The sequence below is a fragment of the Boleophthalmus pectinirostris genome, unplaced genomic scaffold (genome assembly GCF_026225935.1).
Source record: "Boleophthalmus pectinirostris isolate CB_2022bp ecotype Guang Dong unplaced genomic scaffold, ASM2622593v1 HiC_scaffold_18, whole genome shotgun sequence".
Classification (NCBI taxonomy): domain Eukaryota; kingdom Metazoa; phylum Chordata; class Actinopteri; order Gobiiformes; family Gobiidae; genus Boleophthalmus; species Boleophthalmus pectinirostris.
This window is the reverse complement of record NW_026571133.1, coordinates 29893607-29909246: the sequence shown is the minus strand read 5'-3', so window position 1 is coordinate 29909246 and position 15640 is coordinate 29893607. Positions and strand designations below refer to the sequence as shown.

The 15640-nt window shown below is 38.8% G+C and overlaps 2 protein-coding genes across 3 annotated transcripts; both read right to left on the bottom strand.

Annotated features, from left to right (window-relative positions):
- Window positions 1-37: 37 nt before the first annotated feature.
- Window positions 38-5733, bottom strand: slc35e4 (solute carrier family 35 member E4). Of its 2 annotated transcripts, XM_020925327.2 has the most exons (3): window positions 5462-5733; window positions 3981-4591; window positions 38-2720 (listed from the first exon to the last, which is right to left on the bottom strand). In XM_020925327.2, exons 2-3 carry the CDS (start codon window positions 4570-4572, stop codon window positions 2188-2190), a joined length of 1125 nt encoding a protein of 374 aa, XP_020780986.2. In that variant the 5' UTR covers window positions 4573-4591; window positions 5462-5733; the 3' UTR covers window positions 38-2187. The 2 variants fall into 2 exon arrangements, with proteins under 2 accessions (XP_020780986.2, XP_055009733.1); XM_055153758.1 differs by lacking the exon at window positions 5462-5733 and having other exon boundaries at window positions 3981-5058.
- A 1710-nt stretch (window positions 5734-7443) lies between these two features.
- LOC110160576 (oxysterol-binding protein 2-like) lies at window positions 7444-15305 on the bottom strand. Its single transcript, XM_020925246.2, has 14 exons — window positions 14998-15305; window positions 14476-14681; window positions 11882-12132; window positions 11608-11776; window positions 11264-11384; window positions 11081-11144; window positions 10839-10967; window positions 10509-10754; window positions 10028-10148; window positions 9556-9659; window positions 9375-9470; window positions 9015-9199; window positions 8713-8933; window positions 7444-8337 (listed from the first exon to the last, which is right to left on the bottom strand). Exons 1-14 carry the CDS (start codon window positions 15156-15158, stop codon window positions 8195-8197), a joined length of 2217 nt encoding a protein of 738 aa, XP_020780905.1. The 5' UTR covers window positions 15159-15305; the 3' UTR covers window positions 7444-8194.
- Window positions 15306-15640: the final 335 nt, after the last annotated feature.

The following is a 15640-nucleotide window of genomic DNA, read 5'->3' as shown; positions in this document are numbered from 1 at the left end:
GAAAAGTGTTCATCCAAAAATGTTCACAAGAGCGCAGTGTTGTTAAATTATATATATTTTGAATTGACTCAACTCAAGTTTTTCTGTCAATTTTCCATTTTACAACTCATAGCAACACTTTTGAATCCAAACTTGTGACCACAATTTGACAGAAAAAAAGCAAAATTCTTTCTTACAGGAGGTTCACATACAGTAAGGCATGAGGCAAATGCCTCAGTTTAGACCCCCCCCCCCCCAGCTACAAAATACATAAATATTAATTACATCAAACAACCAACAAAACAAACCAGCAAGTACAAGGAATACCAGCTCTGGAGGCATTGTTGTTGTACATTTTTAGTGCAACAGCTGCTCTGCCTGTCATTCCAAACCAACTTGGCATTTAGCAACTGAAAGAACAAGCAACTTTGACTCAGTACAACTGCTTTGTTTTGGTCAAAGCTGCCTTTTCTAACTGTCTTTAAATAAAAGGCAGAACATACCCTCCCTGACAAATGAGGTATTATTTTCTCATGGCATAAACATGATGTTAAACAGACTGTTAAATTAAAATAAAAACAAAAGCAAACAACAAAAACAAAAACTATATATATTCATAGCGCTCACATTTATCCAACAATGAAACATGACATGACTCAAATTGTAAATATGAATGGCACTGCTGAACAAGTAAAAATGTTTAAACCTGTGATGTATGGCTTAGTGTGGTGATTAAGTGATTAAGTGATTGCTTTCTAGGTAAATATTTGGCATACCATTCACACATCAGGGAAGTTGAGGATTCTTGGGTCAGTGTCTGCACCACCCTGACCTCACCAAAATAGAGGTGTGCTATTAAAAAACATACATCATGTGCTAGACCTTTCACAAACTCATCTACAGCAGTAGCAAGCCACACATTCCAAAATAAATAATGTAAAATAAATATTATAATATAATGTTAAAGTATTAGAGGGCAAAATATCCCTTTTGCAAAAGCAATGTAATTCAGAAATACTGACACAAAACAACACTAATGTTTGGCAAGTTCAGAAAGTAGGTCACTTGGATGGGGAGAGAGGTTTTAACTAATATAGATTTAGTACAAAAATAAAAAGCGATTTGATGCAAAGTAAAACAAATGTATTTTAAGTGTCAGAAGTCTCAACTTCTAAAAAATGAAACCAAAACAAGATTTTAAAATAGCAATGTTTTTTCCAATGAGCACCTCCGTCGGGGAGTGTGACTCCTTAGAGATCCATGAATCAAATTATGATGGCACAGTTGCAGTGCATGTAAAAAGTAATTGGAGTTATTCCATAGAGACCTGATGAGGGACTGACTGAACAGAATGGAGGTCTTATTTGGGGAATCTAACTTAGCTTATTAGCTTAGGGCCATTTTCAGATCAAAGAATCCTGCCATGTGTGCTTTAGATGAACAAATCTTTACCTCAAGTTCTGGTACAGGAATAAAATGACAACAGAAACTGTATGTAACAAGGTTTGCCCTTCACACTCAAAGTAAAAGCTGCCAAGAGGTGACTAGAGAAGAGCCTTCCTACATCAGGTAACAGTGTTTTGACACACAAAGAATATATTCATTAGTCTCTGATTAATATTGTACCCATTGATAATGAGTTCAATGCTATCTGTGCCTGCTCTCTACCTGCTGCTTTAATTATCCATGTAAAAAATCAAGAGCCCTCAGAAAACTTTCACAGTGGGGTAGTGTCCGTATGAATACCTTATTAGTTTTTAGTGTACCCATGCATGCAAATAGCATTATTATTAACCATGTGAAGAGTAAGGAGAGATTATTATGAAACTAATCAAATCAACACCATCTTTGTCCACACTATTTGAATGTGACAGCCAAAAATAACAGATAAAAAAGGTGCATTCACATGCTGCTTGGGTTGTGCAAACCGTATGTACCAAAAAAAGGTAAATATTTAACACATTAACACTAACACCACATTTTTGCCAATGTCACTTTTACACTTGACATCAAATTGTTAAACAATTCGAATTTCTTGAGGAGTTTTTATCTCTAAGTATTGAAATGATGAATGTTGAATCCAGCATCATATGAATGCAGAAAAAAAATGTTAGAATAGAAGAGAACTGAACACAGATAAGAATATTATCTCAGGACTGTTTGCAGGTGTTTCTTCATAGTTCACATTGATGCTCCTTATCTTCAGCATCAGTCTACTTTGTCTTGCAGTTTACACTCTATCCTCTGCTGGTCATACAGTGACTGCTGGTCATACACATTGGTGGTGTTCTCATGGTGGAGAGATTTGTAGAGAACAGGTCTAGATGCTTTCTCTTTAGCGCCGCGAGCGTCCAGGTATCTTATGATAAACTCAGAGTTCTGATAGATGAGCATGCCTGACAGGGTGAGCACTGCACCCACACAGCTCAGGGCAGAAAGCTCACAGCCAAACAGCAGCTGGGACAGCAGCAGGTTCCCCACCACATTCAAGTTCCCCAGGACATGCAGCGTGACAGCAGAGGTGAGAGTGATGACACAGTTACTGGCCAGATTGTACAGCACTGAGCCCATGCAGCTCAGGAGAATGAACATCCACAAGTGTTTGTCATAGTGCAGAGGGGACTCTAGCTGCGCCCAGTTCTCCAGCGCCAGAGCAGCCACCGCCAGGATGCAAAAGCTGGGGATGGCCATAAGGTAGAGCAGAAACATGGAGTTGATCTTCTCTTCTTGAAGCAGGATGCCTGACACAATGATGAAATAGTTATACATTTTTCCAACATATATTGCCAAAGTAGATTATACCACCAGAACTGAATAACAAAAACAATAATGCTGAAGTTATTGTCCAGTAATTTGCCCAATGTTTCTCCATGGTTTGCACCTCATGACTGTATTCAAATGAACAATCGAAACACCTCTTAAGAGATAACACACTTAACCTCCACTTAAGGGATACTATTCTTAAGAGATTCTCAGAGGGGCTTTCAATAAATAAATATATGTATAAACTACAAATAATGACATTATTTTAGACATTCTTACTACACACACACACACACATACACACATATATATCATATATATATATCATATATATATATATATATATATATATATATATATATATATATATATATATATATATATATTTTTTTTTTTTTTCCATTGTAAATTAGGGCTTTGAGTCAACTTCCAGGGATTCAAATAATGACTTGAAGTAATAATTTTAGTAATAACAACATGTAATAATGTAACCCAGAAATGAAAATACTACTGGCTAAAACACTGGATACAGTGTGACTTGAAAAAACCTGTTAAACCTATACTTGAAGACTCTTCATACAAAACTTGAACATGCAGTACCAATGTAGCCCCACCCCTGCCCCTGTCCCTGAACAAAACATTCAGTTATACAGTTGTCTGAAAAATAAGACTATATGTTCCCTTCTGTTACGTAATAGGAATCTCAATTTTATTCATGTGGTTCAGTTGTCAACAAAGTTAGTCTAATTTTATCTGAGCATTTGTTTAGGCAAATATATAGCATTTAGGCAGTTACATAAGTCAATAAGCTGAAATTAATTCAAGCATAATAATTCAATTTAAAGTGTGTGTTTTCCAAGAACAATTGACTGTGGCAAAAAACAAGAATGCTAAATTTAAATTAGGAAGTAAGTAGTTGTTTTTATGTAGTTGTGGCTGATGTATTGTTTTGTATGTGGATGAAAGTTAAGGTAACCTTCTTACATAAACTCAAATCTATCATATAAAGACTGACTGTTCCTTGGGACTGACAGAAAACTGTGCAAAGTTAAAGCTTGTGTCATGTCTGTCTGTGATGAGTCACCATTTACTTGGGAAAAACTAAAAAAATTGAGAAAACAAATCATATGGAATGAATCATTACACAGTAATTACACAGACTTATATCTTCTCCCTCTGCAAATGTTGGATGATGTTTGACAAATAGGTCAAATAATACAAAAAAGGCTAGGACTTACTCTGCTGAATTGACTTGACACCTCGTAACATGGTTGCCGCAAAGACAAAAATGCATCCAGTTTGGTCAAACTGGACTTCTCCCATAATGCTGAATGAAGCTCCCAAACAGATGGGCATCATAGCAGTGTACTTGATGATATGGTGCTGTTTCCCCAGAATAAAGGTGGATATAGCCAGGGTGAACAGAGGAGTGGTGGTGTATATCATTTGTGCAAAGGAGAGCTGAACGTAAGTCAGACCCATGTTTCCAAAGGCGATGCTAGCACAGAAAGTTAGACTCAAGAGGAATACTTTGCATTTGGCATTTGTAGTCAGTTCCTGTTCCCCAGCTCTTCTGTGGTGAATTATTCTCAGTTTGATCAGTACATAGTCCACCACTATGGCTGTTAGCATGTGCAGCGCTGAAAGGAGCAGAGGGTACCTGAAGTTGTACACAGCAAATATCCATTTGTTGAGGCTGGATATAGTGCTCCCGGTCACCAGCCACACAATGACAGCCGACAACAGATGGAGCATCTCAGTCAGAGGTCTGTGTCTGCTTCTAGCTTCCAGAGAGAGCTCACTGTTGGAGAAGCCATCAGTCCTTCTCATGTTCGCTTCATTGTTTTCTCTGAAAGGCAAACACACGTCCACTGAGAATAATCATATCGCCTGTAATCACTCCACAGTCTACATTTAAGAACCATACACTCCTTGTCCTGGAAATTAAGTTTCTTTTGCGCCACCGCCTAAAAGCACGTGTTTCTATTTTGCATGAGGATCAGGTTGTGTAACACCGTTGGAAAAAACTGACATAGCCGACCAGGAAGACAGGCACTGTGCAGGAATAGAGACTTGCAAGCTGGGTCCGCCCCGGCAGCAGCGAGCCCTGACTTCATTGGTTGATTTTCCATCATGAACTCAGGGGCTGGCTGTCTATGGCTGTGACGCACCGCTGTGCTGCACCAAAACACGGTGCCGTGGTAAACATCAGCTGAATGTGCCTGTAACTGTAATCCAACCTCATAAATATCACGTCCCGTAGAGGCACACGAGTTATCAGTTTCAGGTGAAGTAGTTTTAAATATAACCTAACCTATATTCACTTGAGATGACATTATTACTTTGCTAAGAGAGCATGCTCGTAGCCCTAAATGCCTCATAGGAGTAGCAGTTCGCTTTTAGCATACAACTTAAAATCAAACACCACTCAAAAGCAGTTAGTTAGCTGTTATTACACGCGTAAGACGACGCTATTAACAAAATAAAAGGGCATAGGCTGGAAAAAGTTAGCTGACCTGTGTCATTGAGGGAAATGACACTTGACACCAGACGAGCGACAGCTAACGGGAGCTAGCTGTGTGTTCAGCCCAGTGTTCAGTGCTAGACAGGGAAACAGCCGCACAGCCACATACTTGCACATGCAGCTACATACTTCTATCGGAAATCAAACTACATTTTAAATAAACAACATTTCTAATACAAGTGTGTGTTGTGTTACCTGCATATATGATGACTAGTGCCTTGACCATCGCGTCTGCGCCGGTCTGCGCCACACCGTCATCCACAGCACACCACTAGATGCGCGCTCATGTAATTGAACTACTGTCCTTTTAAAGGGATAAGACACATTTATCCGGTTCATTAGTTCGGGATATGGTCAGAAGGAGCGAGAAGGGCAAATTATGGTGCACTGTGACTGCAAGCAAGTCGATGTGGAAGCGATGGACGAGGGCATAAATGCCATCCTATATGCAAAATACCAGGAACTGGAGGGCACTATCGACAACTTTTTACTCACACGTGCAATGGGAAAGCATTTGTGGTGCTGAGATGGTCCTTCAACAAGCCCATCAATAAGTGAACCTAATTATGTTATTAGTTATGAAGAAGTTGTTGCTGGATTCTGCAGTGCAAATCGCAACTCAATATTTGTCAATAACGATAATAAGATGAACTGATTGGTGGGTTTCAGATGACATCACAACATCCTATAGGCCAAAAATATTTAACAGAAGAGATGAGGGGCAGGTAAAAAGGAAATTGTAAAATTGCAGATCACTTGTTGTAATTGCTTGTTATAATACAGCGAGTTCATTGGTGTAGTCACTCATAGAAATTATCAGCTTTGTAAATTTATCTTCTGTATGCTTCATGGCAAAGCACAATGTAATCAATAAAGCAGGCTCTTGCTCATCTTCAGGGAGTATAGCATAATTTCACTCTAAAATCTAAATAACACCAATTACCTGTGCATTGTCATCAACACAAAGTGAGTTGGCCAGTCAAACCAACATGAATAGGCAGGTCTAGTCTACTGCCTAAGCTTACTGCATTAGGCCTCAGACTACATCATAACTGTTTGAAAGACACAAAAATGTTCAATACAGTATAGTGGGTCAGTTTTCTAGCAGGCTAGGATGCACTTGTATGACATAGCTTCAATAGCCTGTTTGACATCATTGACAGGTCCAGATTGAGAGAGGGTGCATATGAGATTCAAAAGGGTGCAAAGGCAATACAGCTCCATTGAGCATCAGTTTACCCTGCCTGAAATGAGTGGGCAAACATGTTTTATCAAGAAGTTGAAATGCACCCTTTTTCACTCCTGAAGCATGACCAACATAATCAATAGACACAAATACACTCTGCATTTGCAAAACAATATATAACCTTTATTTAAGTTGGAAAAATTTCATAAAGCCAAAATTATAAAGGAGAATCAGAATTATTATATTGCAACTTCAAACTGAAAAATACTGGGTTATGCTATTTAACCTATGCTGTCATTTGGGAACAAATGTGAACAAATATCCATAAACTGTATCATTCTCAGCCAACGGACTAGTACAAGTGCAAGTACAGTACAATATTGTATTTTCTATTTTCTGACAAGTGCGTGGATTTGTACACAAATGCAGAGCTGGTTTCAGATAGTCAAATAATCACAGAACAGTCCAGGCACATTCACAACTTTGTCTTTATTTGAGTTAAACTGTCACATTTCTGTGGGCTTGGGCACAAAAGGTGAATTCACATGATTTCTGTATGTGCCTATAGAGTATTATATAGGTGAAGAGGCTAGTCACTACAGTCCATGCAATGACCTGTATGTTCTCATGGAAACTTTAAGGTTTACATGTTTCAAAGCCTGCAGTATGTGCTCTACTATAACACTTTGCATAAGTAAACTTTGGACTCATTTGATATTAAATACACCTTCCCTTAGCAGTATGCAGCTGCATTTGGGATTATGCCTTACACATATAACCTGAAAATGATTACTCAAGATATATAAAACAATATTTTTGTCTATTTTTGTGATTTTGTAAATAATTCTGCAATATACAGGACTTGAATGTCCTTCTAAGAATTATTTGAACATCCTGCCCTAATAGTATCACTGAACATAGCTTAAATATTCTTTGGCTACTCTCAACTAATTTACAGCTACTATTGTCATATCATAACCATACTCATATAAACATGTTCAACTTTATTTATTTTTCATATTACACCATTAATATGAATGTATGAATACTGTAACTACCATGTGCAGAAAAGTTGCTGTGCTATTATGCCAATTCAGACACACCTGAAAAGTGAATATAATATTTAAATGCCCAAAACTATAAATAAAACCAGTAAAACTTTTGTTTAAAAAGTGGGGTTTGATTTAAATAATTTCTTTGCAAGATCAGGTTAATTTAGCACCAATACAACTTATTTTAGAAATTAAGTAGTCATAATAATGTTCATCTTAGTTTTAGTGTTGCATTTAGTGATGTGTCAAAAGTGAAAGGCAGTGTATTACTGCAATCTGATCATGGATTTGACAAAAATAGTACACTATGCAGGTGTCCAAGAACAACCAGAAAATCTATTGGAAAAGACCATATTCAACTTATTTGATGTACCTTGTTTTCCAGAAATCTCAACTGCACAATTTAGGGCAGCTAATTATGAAAACTATGGTTTATAGGTTTTTCAAAAAATACATTTCACCCTGCTGATATCCTGATAGAATCAGGATATATGAATCTGCTACACTGCAAAAAAACAAACAAAAAAACATTAAAAGCCATGCATTCCTCAAAGACATGTAATAGTGCTGCTGTAAAAGAGGTCTCTCTGAGAAGTTCCTCGTTGGCTTTTCATACACACACAGATTGGCTTCCTGAAAGAGCTGAGGTCTATTTACAGGTCTAGAGGTGAAGTATGGAGGATCGCTTTGCTAAAAGATTTCTGGGCATTGGCTCCAATCCTGTCTCTCTTTTGCTTCCCAGTAACCTCCTCTGTAGGTGTAGGTGATTTCCCCGGTTGTTTCATCTGTTCTCTTCTCAAACCAAAGTGGGTGATAACCCTCCACATCTTGACCTGTTAAGAAAGATAAGAAGAGAAAGGAATGTATGATCATTTTTTACCATTTTAATTAGTTGTATTTCACATTTTTTAAGACAATTTATTAAATGTCTGGTAAAAAACAAACAAAGAAACAAAAAAACATTTAATTCATTAACGTTATATATATCTTATATCTATGAATAAAAATGTTAAAGAGAAGCCTTTCATTTCATTTCAAACAGGTGACAAAAAGGGAATAATTGAGACTGCAGGGGGGATATTTAAGAAATTGGACCAAACAGTTGTTTGTCACTGTTGGCTCCAGCCAATTTGCTCTATAATGAGTATGCGTGTATATTTATGAGTGTATACTCCAACTGAGAGATATGTATAAGTCCATATTTTTACCATCCTCCAAGGCCTGGTTGGCTTGTGCTTCTCGTTTCTTCCTTTCCAGCCTTTGGCGTTCCTCTAGACGCTGCTTCTGGGTGTTTGCTTCGTCCCAAAGACCTGCCTCCATGAGCCGCTGGTCCGGGCGCAGACGACTATCCGTAGGGGCCACACCCTCCTCGGGTTCATTCAGGGTCAGAGCCAGGGAAGAAAAATAGTACATGTTCTCTGCATTACTCCTAAAAAGAAGAATCAAAGACATGTCTGTGAAAGCTAAACAGAGTTCTATCACAATTTAGGGCTAGAGAAATGAAACATACGGGAGAGGGTATTTCTTCCACAAGAGTTTAGGCTGAAGAGTTTGATAAACTGTCTTCTGCTTGCCCTCTGATCCTCCACATCCTTCACTGCTGTTCACTACTTTGGAGCATTCCATTTTGTCATCCCAAGTTCCAGACAGTATATAATGGCCTGTGCCTTCTCTGTCCTCAACCACACCTGTAACCTGAGATTTATTATTTATATTTATTAAAAGGTCAATTACTGTATTTGTGTACAGTAATACAAAGACTGAAAATTAAAAACAATTAACAAGCAAATGTATTTGATAACACCCTTAATATAGTCATGTGTATGCATTAGTGGTAGCAGCTGTGAGTTGTTAAATTTGGCAGACTTACTTTACGGGGGACTTCTCTGGAGAAATAGCTGTAGGGAGAAAATTTAAGGCGGCTGGTGTCCTTAGTTGTTGTGTTGACTATTTCAATGTCTCCAGACTGACAAATGTGACAGAAAAAACATTTGAAAAAAAAAAAGCAATTCTATTTATCCTAAACTTTTTGCAACTACCACAGTACTTACCTGATCAATCCAAAGCTTCCCTACAATAATGTTGTGCACTGTTGAGGTCACTTTACTCCACACATAGTGATTGCCACTTGCATGGAAATGTAGATGGATATTTCCTTTGGGATAAAGACAATAGCATAAACTGTAATTTCCATTGAGTACTGTATGTGTCAGAGGTATTCTCAGGTATTAGAAAAATTAGCATTGCTCTGTAGTTGTATAGAAGATGCTTAAACTCTTGTTTAAGATTACTTAAGAGTTTTCTACTACACGAATGCTATAGCTGGGTAGAACTGCTGTACAGGCACACAGTTGTTGTATCTTGGTGAAGACACACTGTTTTTGTGTTTGTGAGTGCAAATGTAAAACAACAAATTGAAATTTGGCCATGGCCTCTCAAACTGAAGGGTTTACAGGCATGTTATTTGGTGGGTAGGAAATTCCCTAATTTGTATACAATATCCTGTACAGTGTGTGAGCCTACCTAAAGGCATGACAGAAATGTACTTTCCACGAAACTTGCTGTCGATGGTGATATGTTGCCATAGGGACCATCCTCGCTGAGAGGACACATGGAGGGCCGCAGCTGGTGGGTGATGACTGACCTATGAACACACAGAGATCAGAGATGTATGCACACTTGAAAGTGTAACCTTCTGCTGTTTTATTACAAACACTGCATTGGGCCAGTACTCAAAGATGCATTCAATAAAATAAAATAAAAAAAACTGACTGTATTGATGTAATGACTGTTGATGTAGGCAGTAAAAATTAATTCACAATATTCCCTGAAATTAAGTGGCTGAGCTTTTTGCCTCCTTCCTTAGACACCCAATGCCCTTTAAGTTATTCCCTGCATATACTGCGTAACATAACACAAGTCACAGCTCAGTAGTGCCTTACACGTGGTAGAAAGGTAATTTCATACAAAATGTTTAAAGGTAGCACTAAATTTCAGTCACCACCTGCTCACAGATGGAGCGATAACCAAACTCTTCCAGACGATCAAGCTCATAGGTTTCGCCAAGCAGAGGGTTGAAAGGCTTGGCTGTCCGGTGCACTGTGGTGGAGTAGGATGACACAGAGAAAGCAGCTACCAGGCACATCTGCTCCAGAGAAGAGTCACAGCGGGCAGCCCTGTCCAGTAGCTCGCTGTACTCCAGATCTTCTGTCAGTCGTTGCAGCATCGACAGTGGCTCATTAAAATTTACCTGAAATAGATATAAGCGGGTATGACCATGCAATTCAAATGATATGCCAAGTCCGTGTATGTGTAGTATGACTGTTGTAGTTACAGGCATGGGTATCCTGGATAAGTCTTTGCCAATGCAGTTTTTCATAATGGACCATAGGTTGAGAGAATAATTTGGTTTGTCTGGAATACGGCAGCGTCTTGTTCTTCTATGATTGGTGACTGAGGTATCCTAGGGCAAACAGATATAATTAAATACAAACATTTAGAGGATCGCCACGGCACATATTTATGTTCTGTTTCATTAGTAATGATTAAACAAGTAATACAACATTTATTGCTTACATTTTCATTGTGTGTCCAGTCATTAGGCATTCCACCACTCATACTTTGGTTGCTTCCTGAGCGTCTGAAAAAGAACAGCACAAATTTGAGATGCTAGTTCAGTGTTCAGTGTTCACCTTAATTTCCACAATACTAATTAACCCATATGGTTTTACATTATTTTCATAGAAATAATTGTTTTACTTGTGCTGTATGCTGGCAGTTGCAGCCACAGTTATGAATGCAGGGGAGTCCTCCATGGCATCAAAAAACTCTGCCTCCTCATTCTCATCACTGTCATCCCCGTGCTGAGACCTCTCCACACCTTTCAAGAAAAGACAATATATGTATATATATATATGTATATATATATATGTGTGTATGTATATATATATATATATATAATATATATATATATATATATATATATATATATATATATATATATATATATATATATATATGTATATATATATATGTGTATGTATATATATATATATATATATATATATATATATATGTATGTATATATAAAAGTCGAGTTTCACCTGAATATGAAGCTGGGTTCTCCCTCCAGGCTCTCTCTAAGCTGTTGTGCTGCTTAGCCAGTTGCTCGATGGTTTCCTCCAGATGGTGGCGCTGTTCTCTCTCATACTGCAGAGCCTTTTGCCACCTCCGATTGTGAGATTCGGCTACATCCACAAAGTCCTGACAGGCCTGAGAAGCAAACACATGCTTTGTACACTTATGCAAGCAATTTACATTTGACCCTACAGGATGCCAATGCACAAATAGCTATAGGGAAGACAATGAAAAACTTACATTAATCATAGCATTGGAGGTGATGCGGAAGAGAGTAGCCCGCTCATTAACAGTTTTGACTCTGTCTGTGCTATCGGCCGTCCCACGCAGGTCCTCAAGTTCACTGAGGGAGCGTTGCAGGGCAGCACCGTGCTTCCCTATGAGCTCATTACAGGTGCTCAGGTCATCCAGTTTGGTGGCCAATGTCTTCAGCACCCCCTGGTTTATGGTGCGGTCCTCCTGTGGCCCGGGACCGTCATCTCCTGAGTCATCTTCAAATAGGAAGAAATTAAACACATTTGGGGGAATAATTGTGGTTGTATTTTTATACAGTGAAGCTAATAAATACTGTAAAAGTAAAAGTGGAAAATAACATTTCAAAATCTGATTTCCCAGCGCCCATACTTTTACAAGGTGGGAAAGCTGTGAATGAACTCTGTTGCCTTGGTAACGTGCGGCTGTGCAATCAGGAGGCAAGGCTATTTTTAGAATCTGAGGGAAAAAAAACATGACGCACTATCCACTCCCTCCTTCTTGCTCTCAGTCCCTTAGACTAAAAAGAACATAATATTTACTGCAAGTTTAATTATATATAAATACTATTAATATAGTAGACTTTTTGTTACTGTGTCAGGCAAAAGTTCAAATGTTTTTTCTTTGCTTTCAATTGTGCAGGCCAATGAAAATGATAATAATAGCCCTGTTGGCCCATGGTTTGGGTTCAAAGAACTAATTACAGTATTCTGTACACAGCAACTGTGTGGTTTAAAAAAGCAGAACAAGCAGTCAAATTTAGATAATTCCGTCTTTAATTGGAAAGTAGCCAATCGGCTAATTCTAAAATATTCAAATGTATGTATATTTATTTAATATGCATTTAAATTATAAAAAAAAAAAAAACTATTTGCAATTTTGCATTATTCCGCAGCATATATTAGTTGATTACTTGAAATACTGATAGTAAGTCTTAGAAACTGTGCCAGGGTCTACAGAATTCCGTAATTGTAAAAATGGGTGGTGAAATTACTATTAGGGCAAAGTAGATCAACACTGTCCCAGGAGAGTTAGATTAGAGACAAAAACTCCTTGGAGCTTTAATAATAACTCCATGACCTATTTACACAGATAACTAGAATTTACATAATGCACTGACTTGATATACTGTATCAAGAACTACAGTTTCTCTTAATTTATTTCATGCCCATTTATTTCAACAAAACACTAGGAACTTAACTGGGTGTTTAGTGGACTTCACTGTTAACTTTCTGGCAGTAATGAGATATATTCACTCCAGACACAAGACAGTCCAAAACAAAATGGTGACTCATCACTGAATCATATAAAAACACCCACAGGTGGCAACTATCACACACAGTATACACACTGCACTACATACAACAATTCTTAGACATGTGTTCATAAATTGTAGATGACTGATTTTGGTATTTGTCTAGTGCCCACTGATTTTCCCTAGTACAGTCAGTGTCAAACATCCATGGACTCACTGCATTTAAAGGCTAAGGGATGATTACAATAAAGTGCTCAATTAGGTGCACAACCTATTTAAACTGCTATAGTAAACTGAAATTAACTGTACAGAGTACACTTCCAAACCTCCAACACCTGCAGATGACAATGTAGGGGTTAATTCATTATAAAATTAGATCACATTGCAGAAAATATATTACTTGTTCCTGCCTAATACTTAGGTTTAAAATAAGTTAAGTACACATGTAAGTACACAGTTAAGTACACGTTTTTACTTTAAAATGTATTAAGAGCATAACAAAATAGTCCAAAACCAGAATGGCTTCTATGACCACATTTGGGAAAATCAATATTCATACCTTACATAAAATAAATGGATTAGTATAGTTATATGAGAAGATCATCCAGCCAGTCCTCAAACATCAGCCAAATGCATACTCACAAGGTGACCCCCATGATGACAAAGGCTGCCCTTCTTTCTCCCTGTTGTCCCAAGTTGGATGAAGAAAAATGTTTTCAATGAATATCCACGCACCCTCCTGCTCTGTCTTTGTTTACCCCTCCTTGCCCGACTCAGAGGAGGAGTCTACACGAAGGTCATTTCATTCACTCCTCACTGTCGTCACTGAGAGGGACCAAGAGACAGGATGGGAGGCAGGCGTAGTGCAGTGGGGAGGGACGATGTGTCTCTCTCCCTATGTAGTAGACTAGTAATATGAAACTAAGACTCGCTGTGCATGGAAGGACAAGGCAAGTAAAATGGCACCACAAGGACATTTCACTGCTGTACTAGGCTATTTTGAGAGTAGAGTATAATCATATTATTTAAACAACAGATATAGATCTACAGCATAGACACGCATAACATTTAATATGACATAAAAGTAGATCAAGTCAGATTAATGTATTCCGCTTCACATTGCATCATCACTGTTCATTTTGGCTTCTTTCAGGACAAGACTGCCCCCTTCCGGTCATTTCGTTTTAAGACATTTAGATTTTTAAGTATAAAAATAACTCAGTGCTGCATCCGTAAGTAGGCCTTAACTGCACCTTAGCTGCATTGGGGTTACAGCCAAAAACGACATTGTCTGCCTCTATCACAATCAAAGTAAGGCTAGACTTACCTGACTGCTGCATCATTAGGGTTGCATTAGCTTTGGCCTGCTGCAGGGCAGACACCCAGCGCTGGCACTCCCCTTCTGAGGTGGCTTTAAGGTGGTAGTTCCTGCCTCCACTCGTCAAAACAAAGTGGCAGGTGTCTCCCACTTCAATGTGAGCAGTTGCCAAGGGAATTGTCCCACGACACGTGTGTGCCATTTCTGCCTGAGTTCTGCGGAAATATAAATATAAATATTTAAATGAAGGGCAAACAATAACTTAGATAGATTCATACTTGTGGAGCATGGGCTTTTAATGTACGTTATAATTTGGGTGTACATAAATGTAATGATAACGCTTAGCAATTTTTATTATAACATGGTTGTCTTGCCAATGGACCTAATTGACAAATTTGACATCATAGCATAATAGTAGAGCACCCCCCCTAAACTTTGATCCCCTGGTACGTGGCTCCGGGCCCCGCTGAGTTCCCCCGGGCCCCCCGGGCCCCCCTGCGCTCCCCTGCGCTCCCCTGTCGCCGTGGTCACCTGTAGTAGGACAGCAGGCCGTTGCTGAGGACGAACCATCGCCGCTGGTATCCCTTCAGGTAGTTGGTCCATTTGAAGAGCCAGCCTCTGTAGGTGTCCGCGCACGGCATGTGGATGCCCGGCAGAGTAGGCGAAGGCAAACTTTTGACCAGCTCGTTCATTTCTCCTTGTAGACCTTGGCTGCTCCTCGAACGGAATAAAGCCGCGGAGTGGGCGCAGTTTGGTCGAGATGCGGGCAACAGCTGTACGGTTAGCTAGAGCCAACTGTAAAGCACTCTTCCTCCGGTAATGATACTGCTGCTAGCCTGTGCTGCTGTGGGGCTATGACACTACGGGACTGTCCCGGTCCCTCAAAACTGACACTTCATAATATGACAAGCTAAAAGCATGACATAACACATCACATCACCTCCAGTGAATGCACAGCGGCGTGTTTATCGAAGCCAGTGGATCATGCAGGAAAAGGGAATCACGATGACGTCCTTTCCACTGGATTGTAGCACGTCTGCACATTTTTATCCGCATGAATTGCACAATTTAAAGGAGCTGTAGGCTCATTTTGTTCAACCCAGGACTCAATGCATTTAAGTCAACAAACTGAGCTTTAAAATTAGCACATTAGCACATGTCTTCTCTGAATTAA